Source organism: Pecten maximus, chromosome 1 (genome assembly GCF_902652985.1).
Source record: "Pecten maximus chromosome 1, xPecMax1.1, whole genome shotgun sequence".
In the NCBI taxonomy this organism is placed as follows: Eukaryota; Metazoa; Mollusca; class Bivalvia; order Pectinida; family Pectinidae; genus Pecten; species Pecten maximus.
The window spans coordinates 53,249,279-53,267,158 of NC_047015.1; the positions used below are offsets into that span (position 1 = coordinate 53,249,279).

At 34.9% G+C, this 17,880-nt stretch overlaps 1 protein-coding gene across 2 annotated transcripts in view; it reads left to right on the plus strand.

The window, feature by feature from the left end:
* The window catches only part of LOC117337922 (caskin-1-like), a 161,611-nt gene that overhangs the window by 45,693 nt on the left and 98,038 nt on the right, over positions 1-17,880 (plus strand). For both annotated transcript variants that reach the window (XM_033899071.1, XM_033899078.1), the window contains exons 4-6: positions 1,432-1,577; positions 9,966-10,192; positions 12,244-12,352. In XM_033899071.1, coding sequence (XP_033754962.1) covers positions 1,432-1,577; positions 9,966-10,192; positions 12,244-12,352 — 482 coding nt within the window. The remainder of the gene's footprint in view (positions 1-1,431; positions 1,578-9,965; positions 10,193-12,243; positions 12,353-17,880) is intronic.

Sequence of the window (17,880 nt, forward strand, 5' to 3'; positions counted from 1 at the left end):
GTTTCATTCCTGTGCAGTCAAATTGGAAAAATTTAATTAATTTTGTTCCTAACTTTCGACAACTTTTCCATAAATTAGCTCCTTGTCAAAGCTTGAGCACATATGCCATATGTTTCACAAAAACACATCTCAACATATTTTAACACGGATCAACATCCAAAAATATACTGCTTCTAAATCTGTGCTTGAAAAAGTTTATCTTGTAACTTCCTTAACTGATGTTAATTCTACCGTTCGATTAATGATATTGATATATTTTACAATCTCATGATTGTCTAAACATCGATGGCGATTTCATTTTTTTCAATGAAATACCTTAAGCTTTTTTTCTTGGTATATCTCATTTCTGTGGACATTGTTTTTTGTACCCAAGACAATTACACCTCATTTCCTGTAAATTGTTGTCTCCAACCTCGAAAACAAAGCGGAGGTGAAGTAGACATCGTTGGCCTTGTCAGCCATTGTTATGTATCGGTATGTGAATCATCCGATAGAATCCTGTGGCCTATCTGTCCATCCGTCCGCGACAGGTTGTTGTGAGGAGAGGTCACAGAGGTCGTATCTGTGATTGACAGCTATTCACACACCCGCGTTTCATTAACAATGAGCTAATGATAGATACGTACATGTGTAACAGTTGTCTTGAAATTCCGTCTTCAGAATCTTTTATGTAGCTCCGTATGTGTGTGTACTTCTGAACCTTTTCTACTTAAGAGTTTGTATCTTAACTGACACAATATATCAAGTGAAAATTAAGTTACATCTACGGGAAAATTATCATTTGTACTCAATAACATAAAAAAGTAAAAGATATCATAGATTTTGAGAATTGATGGTAACTCCTCAATAATTTTTTTTACTTTTGTATATTCTGTCAATAAACCATTTGTTTATAAAACATCTTTTTACTAATTGAATCAATGCTGACTTTCTGAATTTTTACATGTTTTTGGACTCAATTGTAGAACTCTAGTCAAAACAGTCTGGAAGGTGCAGGTGTAAATTCAACTGAACTCTTTTTTTAAAACTTGAGAAAATCACACTGCAATTTCAAATATTCTGCTAGCATTTATTCCTTTTGCCACAAAAGAAGTCTGGTGGCACAGATGTAATTATGACCTTACCTTCCACCCAGGTCAGGTCAGGGTTCGATTCCTCAGACTTGAAAAGTTATACGGGGTGACCTGCTGGACCAAGCAGTTTGTTTTCTCTGTGAACTCATTGCAGTTTCTTCCCGCTAAGAATGTCACCTCATATCCTTCCATCCTGGTCACCAAGACGGATTATTTAATAAGTTGATATAACTGAATTTTGAATTATTGTAAAATAAATGAAGTTTATATTATATTAAATTTTACGATAAATTGCATTCCTATAAATTGTGATTATATGTTTGGGAGTTCTGATCTGTATACTTGTTGGCACCTACAGGAATGCTGGCCCTTCACTACGCGGCATGGCAGGGCAAATCGGAGCCGGTACACATGTTGTTACAATGGCAGTCCCCTACCAACGAGCAGGCTAAAGAAGGCGAGTCACCACTACATCTCGCCTGTCAACATGGACACTTCGATGTGGTGAGTCGATGTCTACATCACAAGGCTGACAATCAAAGACGTATTTTTGTAATAGTGAGATATAAATGTAATATACTGATTTCACACTGACACTATACTTATTTCACACTGACACTATACTTATTTCACACTGGCACTATACTGATTTCACACTGACACTTTATTGATTGTACACTGATGCTATACTGATTTCACACTGATGCTATACTGATTTCACACTGACACTATACTGATTTCACACTGGCACTATACTGATTGTACACTGATGCTATACTGATTTCACACTGATACTATACTGATTTCACACTGATGCTATACTGATTTCACACTGACACTATACTGATTTCACACTGGCACTATACTGATTTCACACTGACACTTTATTGATTGTACACTGATGCTATACTGATTTCACACTGACACTAATAATTCCACACTGACATTATACTGATTTCACACTGGCACTATACTGATTTCACACTGACACTTTATTGATTGTACACTGATGCTATACTGATTTCACAATGACTCTTTACTGATTTCACGCTGACTCTATACTGATTTCACACTGACACTATACTGATTTCACACTGACACTATAGTGATTTCACACTGATGCTATACTGATTTCACACTGACACTATACTGATTTGACACTGACACTATACTGATTTCACACTGATGCTATACTGATTTTAAACTGACTATACTGATTTCACACTGACTCTATACTGATTTCACAATGACACTATACTGATTTTACACTGACTCTATACTGAATTTACACAGATACTATTCTGAACTTATGCTGATCATGATATTACACTGATATTATGCTGATACTTTACTGAATTTTACACTGATTTTAGACTGATTTTACACATACTCTACAGAATTTAGGCTGATGCTCTGATCTGATATTATACTGAATTCCATCCTCATGATTGCATCAACCTCACTCTTATTTACCAGAATGCTACATTTCTAAACTTTAAATTATCCTGTTCGCTGAAAACTTTACCGATGAAGCACTGAAGATAGACAATGTATTGAGAAACACTGACACAAATATCATATTTCAGTTCATTTTGTTATCATTCATAAAGGTTTCCAGCTCTCAGTTCAGGCAGGATGACAAAGCATTGCATGTTGCTCTGTCAAATAGCAAAGTCTGTGCTGCGTTCTAAAGATTCCAGAGCAGAGAAACATTGCATGCCAAGCAGAGCTTACGCTTGATCAATAAAATAAAAGCTTGGAGATTGTCTACCAAAGTGCTAAGGTGTTCAGTGATAGCCATTGGGCTATTTAACTATTGACAGCATCGGCAAACTAACATATTAAAAGGACCTATATTAGGGGCCCCCACATCAGGAATGCGGGTGCCTGGCAGTGTTGCGCTGTCCATACATCTATCTGTCCCTCTACACTTCGGTTTCCAGGGAATATCTTAGATACCTTATAACTGGGTAATAACTTGTGCCATTTTCATTGAACAAGACATAGTTTCTAAAGGTAAAGATCATATGTGTCAAAAGGTCACAATTAAGGTCATGTCTATAAAGGTGAAGGCTTAGGTCTTGACCTTTCCAAAGGTCAGAGTAAAGGTCATGTGATATGTAATCAAGTTTATTAAAGTCAAAATATAAATTTTTGTAAAAGTCAAGGTCATTGTTATATTCATGAAGATGAAGGTCAATATCATGTTTTAAAGGTGATTTCTTTCTGTCCACTTCTTCTGTCTTTCTATCCTTATACCTGTTTCCAATTCCTTCCTTTCATCTCTTTCATTCATAGTAATATTTCTGGAAAATAATTGTCTGGAACTGTTCATAATAGCTGATCTTAAGCAGTGATTTATAGATTAACTGGAAACACACTGTATATATGGGAGACAGACTGAAATCCTGGCTAGTGAATTGTCTTAGAGTGGTTTGTGTGACTTTACATTTAATGAAAGCTTCCTTAGACTTGATGTACATGTTCAAAGTAAAAACAACCTGCATGTTGTGCACTTCTGCATGAGATAATTTCCACACGAATGCAAAGAGTGCGAAAACAATGTCCGATAGTATGGAGGATGTCGCGCCTGATTCAACAACCTTATCTAGGCCCATCTTAATTGACCCGTAAGTAAATGAAAGAGGAGTGGCAGACCTTTGTGGATTGGGGCTGTTACTAATACATAACCAGTTACGTACTGGTTAGCTTTATATAGCAGAGCCCCAGGGAACCGAACAAATTACTTCGATTTCGATAACAGAAAATTGATAATAACGCAATTCCTGTAGCGTGGGGCCTCCTTATGACTTATTTATAGCCAATAATTTGTGTGAATGTTATCAAGTTGTTTACATGTTATAGTGACACCTGAAATTGATGTAATCGCTGTCAGGAATATATTACAATGCATGATATAGACAGCGCAGTGCAACAGATGCTATGACATGTGAAAAATGTCATCACAAAATGTGTTTTATTCAGTTGGCAGAAATTTGATATTAAATCATTTTGAATGTAGACAGGAATTCGGAAGTCTATTATTATATGTTTTGTGTGTCACAATGCTGCACATTAACAGTTTCCACTTTTTTGATTGGTGGATTTTAGATTGTGTATTTTCAACTGTTTAAATTCTAAAAAGGAAATTGAAATATTCAGACCAATTTTATGCATCAAAAGTAGCATTTTTCACAAAAAAAACCCAACAAAAAACCCTTCCCTGATATTACTAAAGTAATTGGCAGGGTTTTCATTTGCTTTAGCTTGCAATTAGCCAAAGTTTTGATCATAAAACATCACTCGATAGTTTTCCTTGGTGTTTTAATTATGAATGTAAGCTCGGTTGTAACTCGCTTCTAATACACAGATAGATTGATGTCAATTACTTAATGATTTATACGAGTTACTCAACCGTGACTGACAGGATCCCTGTGTTCATCCAACCATGAATGACAGATACAGTATAGATACATACGTATACACATAGGTGTAAAGTTCACGGCTAACCCGTATCGTAATTGTGTGTAAGGTTCTTTGAAGCGGTTCCCATGTGAGTTTATATGGATGGGATTGACATGGAAAGTGAATATAGATGGTAGATATGTGTTTTTAACAGTGACTTGCCTCATATAGTTAGTGGCATGTGCTTTTTAGTACGTCCCATGTGCTTTTTAGGACGTCCCATATGTATAACCGTGTATTGAATCTCGTCTGTACGCTCGTAAAACAAATTACTGTCATATTGAATGTAAATGTTGAAGGTTCTATTTTTTGTTTTATTGTGATCAATTGTTGGGATTGGTGAAAAATTTCATAATACAGAGATGAAAATGTTCAGCCGATTGGCTGATTTCAGCCTTTTTGAGAATATCAGTGTAATGTAAACTTGTAATTTTTCCCATTGAAAAGATTGAGTAATGTAATTTTCAGCCTTTTTGCCCTTAGTCCACTTTCATCTCTGATAATACAATGAACCAATCAAATGGCGCATCTTCTCTCTGACGTTAAAGTACACTGGACTGACCATCAAGAACACCTTCCCTCAGATGCTATTACAATTTTTCCAGCTGGGTGGACTTGAATTATAGCATTCCGTAAGATGCCAGTACTTATATAATTGTACAATTGGGTAGACTATCAGTATATTCACTTTCATCTAATGCTTGTTAATAGACTTTGCATAACTGAATACTTATCATTTTTGTCTTCTCTCTGATGCAACTACACATTTTTACCTCTGGGTAGACTAAAAACTTTAAACTATAAAGTTTTCCTTTTGGATGTCTATACTACATTTCCAATGTCTCTGATGTAGAGCTAATAGTATACCAATATTTTATTTAATGAATTGGAAAGTTTAGATTATAATCTCCGGCTGTTTGATAGTGCGAGATTGATTGGAATAATTTCTGTCTTGTTTACTCACGGAAATAGATGTGTTATACTTATACAAAATCAAAATTGGATGCTGTGGTGTTACAATTCTATTGAGATCCTATGAATGATGTTACTAGAACTTTGATGTTCTGAGAATGGTGAGGTATGGTGACTAATTTCACGCCCGATTAGCGACAGTGTACTGGTCTGTTTGATTAACAATAATCCCTACTCAGCATTTTCTCTCCGTCCGTGTTGTGACTTTCCGCATGGCTGATTTCACACTGCGACGACCCCTCTGCTCCAGTTGTCAGATATTGCACACATGAATGACTCAGGGATTAATTCTGACAGAAAGGTCACGATGTCACACATACAAATTTTTAATATGATTGACAGTCGCTTCAATCAATTGTGCACTAAATTATTCCAGTCATGATAACAGCTACGTTGTGTGTGGTTGTAACTCTAGTAAAGGGTATAATATAGACTGAGACAGTCTTTGGAATGTTATTGTTTCTTTTGGGATCTGTACGATATTTAAAGGGAGGTAAATCTTATGGCAATGCTGAAGATCACAATAAAGAAATAGATAGCTATAGGCATGTGAAAGAAAGCAGATTTTTTTTGAAAAAAATAAAGAGCTTATTACTTTCGCCTGGTGTTTGCATCTGATGCTTGTTACCTGTTGGCAGTAGGTATGAAACATAAGTTGGCGTTTGTTCCGCTGTTCCTTGATGTAGAGGGTGGTGCTGAAATGTGGTCCGTTTGTACTAAATATTAACAATGGGAGAGAGCTGGTTGGTGTTGCCAGACATCGGAAAGAAATTGCATGCGTAAACTTATAATGGCCAGAGTAATTCTGTACACATGCCCCGTCTGTAGGTACAGTTTGTTTATATATATATATACAGGTGTGTCGGTATGGGCCAATACTTCTCTGGAGTCACTACAAACACTGTACTTAGTGCAGTTGGTGGTCTGGTGTCTTTGAGTACACATATAGGGGTCAAAGGTCACAGTATGGATTGTCTCACGTTAATGTATACAGGTCAAAGGTCACAATTAAGATTGTTTTATATCATTTGTAAAATACAGGTCAAAGGTCACAATCTAATTTATCTCGGGTCATTTGTTAAAGTATATAGGTCATTGGTACAATCTGGATTGTCTCCAGTCATTTGTTAAATGCAGGTCAAAGGTCACAATCGAGATTGATTTATATCATTTGTAAAATACAGGTTTAAGGTCACAATCTAGGTTAATTGTCTTGTGTCATTAATTTATATACAGGTTAAAGGTCATAATCAAGGTTTTCTCAGGTAATATTTGTTACACATTTCCAGGTCAAAGGGCAGAATCTGGATTGCATCACAGGTCAAAGGTCACAATCATGATTTTTTTGAGGTCATATAATTCAAAATGTCATTCATTGCTTGAAAAATCAATATCTGAGGTCATAATCTGAGTTTTATCATGCAACAATGATGAGAACTAGCTGATTAGCATTTTAAAGTTCAGAATAGTTAAAATCTAGGCCATCTCTCAGTTCTATCATTGCAGACAACGGATCATATTTCAAAATAAAATGTGCGAGATAGTGTATTCAGACTCTCATCTGCTGGGGTGAAAAGGACGGATATAAATATTTTCCGGTATATTGTTTCTTTTAGAGAAAATGGTTCGTTTATAGATTGAAAATCCAGAATGAAATTCATGTATCGTTAAATTTGTAAAAAATCTTTTTTTTGATTTTTAGAAATTCTTAAAACGAATATACTGACATTTTCTCCATGTTGACATTCATGATAACAAAAATTTTCATTTTGAAATGTTTAAAACAACACCAATCTGCAAAACAACATGAGAACAGGATATTCACCCCGACATTTATAGATGGGCAGATTTTCCAGACCTGTCAGGCGGAATTACATCTCACCCCATCAAAAGTACTGCTAGCTTCCGACAGACAAGATACAGAATTAATTTTCAAGCTATATAGCTAGTGGTTGTAAACCAAGCATAAATTTCTGGAGTGGTGTTAATATTCATAACTGTAGAATTATAGAAAGATGGTAATTATTCTGGTTTATTAAAGCAACATTATCAGGCGAGAAGTCTGTACCATATATGATGATCGAAGCATTATCTAACTCAATTTCAAGTCACAAATCTGGCAACTGGAAGAGAAACAATAATACAATTTAAAAATGATCTCTGAACAGTAATAATTGTGTTATATTCAAAGAGGTTGCTATGTGGAATTTTTATTAGATCTTCTATTTCCCTTATGAATCAGATATAAAGATGGATTCAAGCTTTTCGCACTATCTCCCCCTTTACAAACAATGTAGTCATGATGCTACATGAATCACCCTCTACACTTATGAGTTATCTCCCTTGGCATTTAGAATTATTGGTTTCCATTATATAAAATAAGCGGAAAAGTACCTCATGACCAGTTTTTAAGAAAGATGTTTTTTAGTTTCACCACCTAACTCTGTTACAGGAAAATCTAAAGTATCGCTTCTTAGAAATACCGTAAAAACCTGTGTAATTTGCGCACCAGTGTTATTTGGGCAGGTACTTTTTGGGGCTGAAAATGCTGGGGAAAATTCTATCCGTATATTTTGCACATGAAAACTTTTGACCAAAAACAATGTCCAGGAGCTAGGTCCCGAAAACGATGTATGAAAATGAAATAAGACAGATTAGCACAAAACTTTGCTTAAAATCATTCTACTACATACTTGATGATTAAAATAATCTGATTATTTTGAATTTGTAATGAAGAAATAGCAAAATTGCATCTTGTTTATTTTCTTTAAATCGATCGTAAGAGGAAAAGCTACAGTAACCGCCAGCACACGTATGGTATTATGAACATTTATTATCAGCTCAAACTTGCACACACTTTCAAAGAAAAGTGAAATTAAGTAATCACTTTTGCATATATATCACCACAACCCATATATAAATCTATGTTTAAAATATGTTCTTATCTGCAATAGCTAATAAGCCAGGCAGTTAAACTAATTAAGAAAGAGGCCAGAAAATTACTACATTCATTTACAGCAACCTGAAAGCATAACTCGGGTCAGACATGGCCAAATATTTTTGTTCCATGCATGGCCAGTTTGTAAATGCTTCACTGTTCTTTAACTTCGTGATGTCAGACATATTGTTATGTCACAGTTAAGTTATGATCGTATATATTGGAACGGAAAAACAAGTGTTTATACCTTCCGTGGTATATGTGTGACACATTTATATGTACGCTACAAGATGGCAGATCAAAATTTCCAGTACAGATCGACGCTTTGTGAAATATGGTCCAGAACATAATGATGCTTCATATTCGTAAATAAGATTAAAAAAAATTCTAATATTGAGTCTGCAATTTCTTTGTCAGAGCGACAAAAATGGATAAAGATTAAAATATGTTTCAAAAGAGAACTCTTAAAATTTTATTGTTCTTGGATTTTTTAAAATTTTATTCAAACTTGTTAGGATAGGTGCCGTGTCAATGTCAATAACATGACCAATTGTTAACCAGATCGAGATCAGTATTATCGATTGCTTAATATTCAAGATTTCCGTGAGATTAAAATTTGAATGAATTGTTAGTTTATTTGTGCAATATGAATCTATGAGTCATACAACGAGTTTTGTCCGTTGCAGTGGGAACTCTTAAATCAAATTCTGATGTAATGATTTCAAAATTGACATGTTGTAATTTCAATGTGATGCTTTTTTTTATGAGCTAATGCATTTTAATTCATTTTTTTCTCCAACTTCATGATGTCTTTGAAGGACTTTTTAGAATATTATCTAAAAGATCTAGTTTGGAGATAAGTAGATTATAAAATGATCGATTCATACTTAAGGAAAATATTGGAAGAAAACAAAGAAGATTTCAGTATCGAGAATTATTTTTTTTTTTTTTAATTTGCCACTTTGAATTCACAAAATATTTCAGATTTCAGATAAATTAATCACGTTATATCATTGACTTAAGTTTAAACATGTTTTATTGTGATAAGTGACAGTTAAAAAAAACTGGCCATATTTACTTGTCAAGTGAAGACATAAACAGTTTTTATTTACATACACTTTATAGATTTTTACGGAGACCAGACAGCTGTCTGGTTGTCAAGAAAGCTTAATGTAGAAATTTTACAATTAAATGTTTGTAAAACCAGCTTAAAATTTAAAACCTTGGATTTACTGCAGAAATCAAAATAAATGTTCCTTTGGAAAAAAATTAACATAATTCATTTAATGCATTTATATATATCAAAACATTTGCCAAGAAAAAATCTATATTCAATGTTTATTTTGCTTTTTGATCAATTAAAAATTCTGTTTGTGTACTAAAAATCTGTATCTTCATAGAGTTAAATGTTAAAATTGAACAGCAGTGAACATGCACTTTTGGATATAGATTGTCAGATAAAATAATTTACAAATCTACCTAGATTACATTGACAATGTACTTTTATACATTTCCAGGTGAACCTCCTACTGCTACACCACGCTAACCCTACCATAGTTAACAAGGAATGGAAGACTCCACTGGACTTGGCCTGCGAGTTTGGGCGCTACAGAGTCGTGGATTTACTTCTCCGGAGCAATCTGTGTGCTGGCCTTCTCGCTGAATCACCGAACGATATGATCGATAACAATCGTACCACCTGCATCCATCTTGCCGCCAAAAACGGCCATATTGAAATCATCAGGTGAGATTTTTGACATTGTGTCCATATTGATGTATTTAGGGATAGAAATAGCATACAGGCATAGAAATGTTCATGGGCGTTTACCATATGTCAAAAACTTATAGCTGTGGTTATTTAGTCGTTTTGATATTAACATGGCAGTATTAAGATTTTCAGTCAAAATTACTTAACTATACCACATTAAAATTCATTATGTCTTTCGAAAAGGAGAAACTTACATTTTTGCATTAATTTACATTTTTGCATTGATATTTTTTATATTTTCATAAAAGTAGTAATAGGCAGAGAGCTTTTAACATTTTTTTTTACGAATACAAATTGACTAGAAAAATGCTTATATTGCTTTAAATGTGTAATATAAAAAAAAAATAGCACAAGAATTTTCTTTTCACATGTAATAGTTGCACATTCAACTCATCCAAAATTATTGTAAGAGTTACCTCCCATGAACTGTGACATACACAGTAGAGGACTTTGATTTACAAGACAGAAAAGGGAGCAATGGAAACCCATTCACAAAACTTGTTTCCTGTAACTTATCAATTTAATAACTCACAGTGGACAATTAACATTTGATTTATCTTATAATAAGTAATTTCTATAAGTACTTTGTACATATAAACTGTCGCAGCACATTTCTACAATGAACACCTGTGGGTTATATGCCTATGTAGGTATTTGAGATTGAGTCGAGTTGAAATGTTGTATTGTAGTTGTATTTAGTGTGGAGTTGTTTTTTTACCTGGCCTAATCTGATTACAGGTAGGTATATATGAGGTCAATCAATTAAGTTGTAGCACCTGTTTATTAGATTCCTATCAGCTGGCAAGTGGGTTGAGGTTTATACCAGAATGTGTATTAATTGAGCTACCTGTACATACACCATGGCAGTTTTCGTTAAAAATTCCTGTTGGAATTTATAAGCCTATTTGTATATTGTAAATATTTTTAGAGATGTGATTTAGATAAGAAATGGCCGATTAGTTGATTTATGATAATTGTTTGTTAATAAATTCAATAATTTATGATACTTACCAGTGATTAATCATAATTAATGATTTATTTTAATTAATGTCTTTTACATGATTAATTGTTATTGTTAGATAATATCATTGTTGTTCCAAATTGGTAAAATGATTAATATACTTTCATTACAGATGTATTTCTGTCTGTAATTTTTTGTCTAGAATTGTTTATATAGTTTGAAATATAAAGGAGATCAGAAATCCGATTCATTTGTAATGATTAATTACAATACATTAATCATGTACAATGAGCTTATAACAATAGATCATTTATTGTGACGAAGACATCCATTGTCTTGTAATAGAATTGTCCCCTGAACATGAATCTTCATCTTATTATTGTATATGACCTAACAAGCACCTTTATCACATAGTATACGTGCCGCAAAAATATTGTCTGAGAAATAAGATGGGTCCCCTTACTGAAATCCCATTATAAATTTGTTTACTCGCTGATAAACCAATACCGTTTTTATTCCTTAACCAAAGGAGGGGTTCGAGAGAAATGAAAAAAAAAAAAAAAAAAACCTTTCCTATTCTGATTTCACTTATTTTGTAATTTTCTTGTTAAGCACATCCACATGTGTTTTGTATGTGCATGGGCCGCTGGTGGCCGAGTGGTTAACCGGGTGTCCCTGACACTTTATCACTAGCCCTCCACCTCTTGGTTGCGAGTTCGAAACCTACGTGGGGCAGTTGCCAGGTACTGACCATAGGCCGGTGGTTTTTCTCTGGGTACTCCGGCTTTCCTCCACCTCCAAAACCTGGCACGTCCTTAAATGACCCTGGCTGTTAATAGGACGTTAAACAAAATTAACCAAATGTATGTACACAGTGCAGTCATTAGGTAAAATACTGTTTGTATACATTGAGGTTATTTTAATAGGTCTCCTGTGTAGTAGTGTTCTGGTCTTTGTGCCTAACAAAAATTGAACAATCATTAATTTGCGAAAATATTTGTATAAAAAATGATCATTACATGACATTTTGGATGACCTTGACCTATATTTCACCAATTGTTTGTAGGTTACTGCTGCAGGCAGGGGTCAACATTAACCGGGCCACACTCCGTGGAACCTGTTTACATGAGGCAGCACTGTGTGGAAAAACTGAAGTCGTCAAACTACTCCTTGATGTAAGTTTGTGATAAATATTTTTATTAGTGCAACATTGTTCTGCTTTAATCATTTAATATTATTACATATTGTAGTTTGCTTGTTTGTTTGATGGGTTTGTTACCTCATGAACAGCCAGATCGAATCATTTAGAGGTGGGGGTCTCCATGTAGTAGCTGGTGGCTACCTTACTGAACATCACATAGGGCGAATGCTATCCAGATTTCAAATTGGATAAAGTGTCTTGTCCAAGGACACAACCACAACAGCATAAGATGGTTCAAGATATGTGAGGTATTTAAGACATGCAAATTTTCCGGGCCTGTTTGGACAAGGGAAACATTCCCCAGATCTCAACCTTAGACTGAAAGACACAATGCCCTATATAGCTGCTGACTGAGCCATTTCTCCCCCATAGATTATAACATGCTCATTTCGACTGATTCCCTCAGTCTTTTAAAATAAAAGATTGAAACTGGCAAATTTTTTTCCATTTCATAATTTTCCTTTCAATTCAAATGTCATTTTTAAGACAATTTGCTGGAAGTAAGTGAAGATATGGGGAGAATTTGAAAATCTTTCATAGCATTAAATATTAAAGGGGAGATAACTACAGAAACTATTCTTGGCACAACTACCAAAATGTGACAGTCGATCAACAGCTGTATTAACTACAAAACATATTTCCGTCTTGATGTTGGTCCTATTAACTTGTTACACGAGATCCGAGTCAAAGAAATGTTTCACTTCAAGGGTGTTTCTAAGGTGTTTGAAACTTTTTCCAGTGGAAAAAATATGACCTTATCAAAAGATTATGTACTGAAGGGTCACTGTGAATGTCATTGAAAATGATTCCCCCTCAAAGTGTGTTAATTATATGGGTGATCCGATTGTCATTGTGATTTTATTTGACTGATAAAAATGTCATTACTGGTAGGTATAGGACATATTGTCCCAGGGTTTGTCCTTGTATAACCTTCAAATCCCTTCCAGTGGCAGTGTTAGGTATAATGTTTATATTTCCTGGTATGATATATCTTGGTAGCAGTAGCTAGTAGTAGCAATGCTGTGGCAGTTTTCTGATGTGATGAGAGGGGGATAGGGTTGTGGAAGTGGTGGTGGTGGGGGGGGGGGGGGGGGGGGGGGGGGGGGGTAGCTGGGGAAGGAGGCATGGGGGTGGGGAGGGGGGGGTGCAGGTAGATAGAGTAGATTCCTGTGGTATGTAACACAGGTTATCACTGTCATCAGTATGGTGTATATATCTTCCTCTCCCCTCATCTCCCCTCCTCCCCTTCAGTATCCCACCGCTGCCACCAATGTGTCTCAGTCACTTTGCCAACACAGTCACTGCTGGTGAAATTAAATGTAAAATCATGTATTATTACAATTGAATTTTCTGTCTTTAATCTAATTTAACAATAAGCCTGTCTGAACTGTTTAGCATCACATTTCTAATCTAATTTTAAATAAAATTGGTTGGAATCTTCAAAAAAATGTATACCATGTCCATATCATAGTCTGTGTACAACATTGGCGCCAATATCTTGGGATACAAATAGATAATCTTTGTAAAGGTACAGATCATGCCATTTCATTGTCAAACAATGTTTTTTTATGCTATCAGTCAAGAGCTTTGCAGACATACAAACATTCTTTTTATAAATGGTGATAGCATGCTTATCATACTACAGTTTATTTTTTTGTAGAAGTATTTTCTCATCAGAGTGACTTATTTTTGTACAAGTAGTAATCTTTCTGTACGTAATTTCTTATCATACAAGTGGTAATTCTCAAGTCATACAAATGGTTATTTCCCAAGATAGTACAATTAATATTACTCTATTGAAATACCAATTGATGTTGCAGACTTTGTTAACTGAGGGTGTGGGGAGGGGGGTACAACTTGATTTGTTCATTTTGAAAAGATGAATGGAGTAAAAAATAGCCGCTTCCATTCAATTTATATTAAGATAGATCTGTTCTGAATGCTAATGTTACGTGGAGGTCTGATATATGGCGGGGATGGTGTTTTCCCAGTGAAATAAGATATGTTTTCTATTTAACTATTAAATTCTGATAAAACCAGAACAGAAGAATTTCCAAACCCTACTGTTCCTCACCCTTGACCTATACGAAATGGTCCACGAAGCCCTGATTGACATCCCACTCAGATAATGGAATATGTTTTTCATTGCTGTTGAACCCACTGAATGATTGACGTGTATAACTTACAGTCTCCATCCCTGGCTTCATATGTTTCCCTCACACCTTCCTTCCTCAGTTTTACATGTTTTTTTCATCTATCTGTCATCAATGTTTTTCTTTCACTTCCTCTGTGTTGTCTTTCATCCTTTCTTGAATTTTGTTGAGAGGGTTATCTGTATGAGAATTTTTAGAGGGTAATCTTTGTGAGAATTTTGAGGGGGTTTTCTGTATGAGAATTTTGTTGAGAAGGTTATCTGTATAAGAATTTTGTTGAGAAGGTTATCTGTATAAGAATTTTGTTGAGAGGGTTTTCTGTGTAAAACTTTTGTTGAGAGGGTTTTCTGTATGAGAATTTTGTTGAGAGTGTTTTCTGTATGAGAATTTTGTTGAGAAGGTTATCTGTATAAGAATTTTGTTGAGAAGGTTATCTGTATAAGAATTTTGTTGAGAGGGTTTTCTGTGTAAAACTTTTGTTGAGAGGGTTTTCTGTATGAGAATTTTGTTGAGAGTGTTTTCTGTATGAGAATTTTGTTGAGAAGGTTATCTGTATAAGAATTTTGTTGAGAAGGTTATCTGTATAAGAATTTTGTTGAGAGGGTTTTCTGTGTAAAACTTTTGTTGAGAGGGTTTTCTGTATGAGAATTTTGTTGAGAGTGTTTTCTGTATGAGAATTTTGTTGAGAGGGTTTTCTGTGTGAGAATTTTGTTGAGAGGGTTATCTGTATGAGAATTTTGTTGAGAGGGTTTTCTGTGTAAGAATTTTGTTGAGAGGGTTTTCTGTATGAGAATTTTGTTGAGAATGTTTTCTGTATAAGAATTTTGTTGAGAGGGTTTTCTGTATGAAAATTTTGTTGAGAGGGTTATCTGTATGAGAATTTTGTTGAGAGGGTTTTCTGTGTAAAAATTTTGTTGAGAGGGTTTTCTGTATGAGAATTTTGTTGAGAGTGTTTTCTGTATGAGAATTTTGTTGAGAAGGTTATCTGTATAAGAATTTTGTTGAGAGGGTTTTCTGTGTAAAACTTTTGTTGAGAGGGTTTTCTGTATGAGAATTTTGTTGAGAGTGTTTTCTGTATGAGAATTTTGTTGAGAAGGTTATCTGTATAAGAATTTTGTTGAGAAGGTTATCTGTATAAGAATTTTGTTGAGAGGGTTTTCTGTGTAAAACTTTTGTTGAGAGGGTTTTCTGTATGAGAATTTTGTTGAGAGTGTTTTCTGTATGAGAATTTTGTTGAGAGGGTTTTCTGTGTGAGAATTTTGTTGAGAGGGTTATCTGTATGAGAATTTTGTTGAGAGGGTTTTCTGTGTAAGAATTTTGTTGAGAGGGTTTTCTGTATGAGAATTTTGTTGAGAATGTTTTCTGTATAAGAATTTTGTTGAGAGGGTTTTCTGTATGAAAATTTTGTTGAGAGGGTTATCTGTATGAGAATTTTGTTGAGAGGGTTTTCTGTGTAAAAATTTTGTTGAGAGGGTTTTCTGTATGAGAATTTTGTTGAGAGTGTTTTCTGTATGAGAATTTTGTTGAGAGGGTTTTCTGTGTAAGAATTTTGTTGAGAGGGTTTTCTGTATGAAAATTTTGTTGAGAGGGTTTTCTGTATGAGAATTTTGTTGAGAGTGTTTTCTGTGTAAGAATTTTGTTGAGGGGGTTTCTGTATGAAAATTTTGTTGAGGGGGTTTCTGTATGAGAATTTTGTTGAGAGGGTAACTTGAATGAGAATTTTGTTGAGATGAATTTACTTGTATGAGAATTTTGTTGAGAGGGTTATCTGTATGAGAATTTTGTTGAGAGGGTTATCTGAATGAGAATTTTGTTGAGAGGGTTATCTGTATGAGAATTTTGTTGAGAGGGTTATCTGAATGAGAATTTTGATGAGAGGATTTTCTGTATGAAAATTCTGTTGAGAGTGTATTTGTGTGAGAATTCTGTTGAGAGTGTATTTGTGTAGGAATTCATTTGAGGGGGTTACTTGTATGAGAACTCTGTTGAGTCTCTATTTTAGGGTATGTATATGATTGTTAGGAGGGTTGTCAGTTTACACCTAGGTTCGGGAGGGGGACGGTTTTATCAGCACTATCATCTCTCTGTATCAGAAGCTCTCTCTTGTCAGTCAGAGCAGGACCTCAGTCGGATAACAGCCGAAGTTTGAAAAAAACAGGATTAAATTTTTGTAATCTAGCTATGAATCAGGCACAGAAGTGTTTTGGTCAGCCTTGGAGTTTGTATACCTCACAGATGAAGCCTCACAGGCGAAGCCTTGCGATATTAATATATGTGTAACATGCTACTCTGTACAACAAGTATTTTGATGTTGATTGAAAGTCGTAAATGATAAAGTAAAGAAAAAGGGACCCCCTCTGTTGAGTAGATGGATCATCAACGCCTGAGTATTTTTCATTTGTTCCTTCCTTTGCCAGGAGAGAGAACTTTTTATACAATTTAATTTTTCAAAATGTTTCTCTCTTCAACTCAGCAGCGTAACAGGAGTACTTCCGATCGTATCTGACTCCAGAATTTATCTTGAATGAAATAACTCATGCTGTTGCCTGCTTTAACATCTTCACCTGATAAAAATTGCGAAATATTTTCTAACGGAGTAGACACAGTGTTTTTGCATCTTAAACGTATGCCCTATATTGTTTGAAATATTTGAATATTCCCCTCCCTGCTATATAGTAAGTGTGTTAAGGAACTATATTGGACTCAATATTTTACCCCCTCTAGTAGGGGTACACATCTGCCCCCTTAGTGTACTACTAGGGGCTATGTATGTCCCCCTGGTGTAGGGGCAGGGAAATATACATCTCCACGATATATATATATATAGCTGTTTATATCTAAATGTATCTTCCTTGCCTCCTACATTTTCTGTATGTATGTTGGTCCCTCCCACACGGATTATGGCAAAGCTCCAAAACTAATGTTCACCTTAATTACAACTCTGTGAACAGTACGCAGGACACATACAGTGGTTTTTCATTGCAGAAGATAGGTATAATGTATATATTGTAGGGTATTTTACATTTAACAATTAACAGACATTGAAATCGGATCTGTCAACTCCTACTGGAAGTACATGTATCCGGTGTCTCTCACCTGGAAATCCGAGGCGTTAATTACTGATGGGGTCGGTTGCTAAGTTCACAGATATTTAATCCGACCTACCAGATGTAATTATTTCATGGCCCGGAAATTTTGTCAATTCATTGTGAGTTCTGGATATGTGAATAATCAAACACGACTTTTCAGTGGCGTGGCAACAAAATACTTGGATTGTGTTACATTTCGTGTTGAACATGACGGTATGCACGCTACCAGATAGCGTACATTGCTGGTGGTTCATATGACA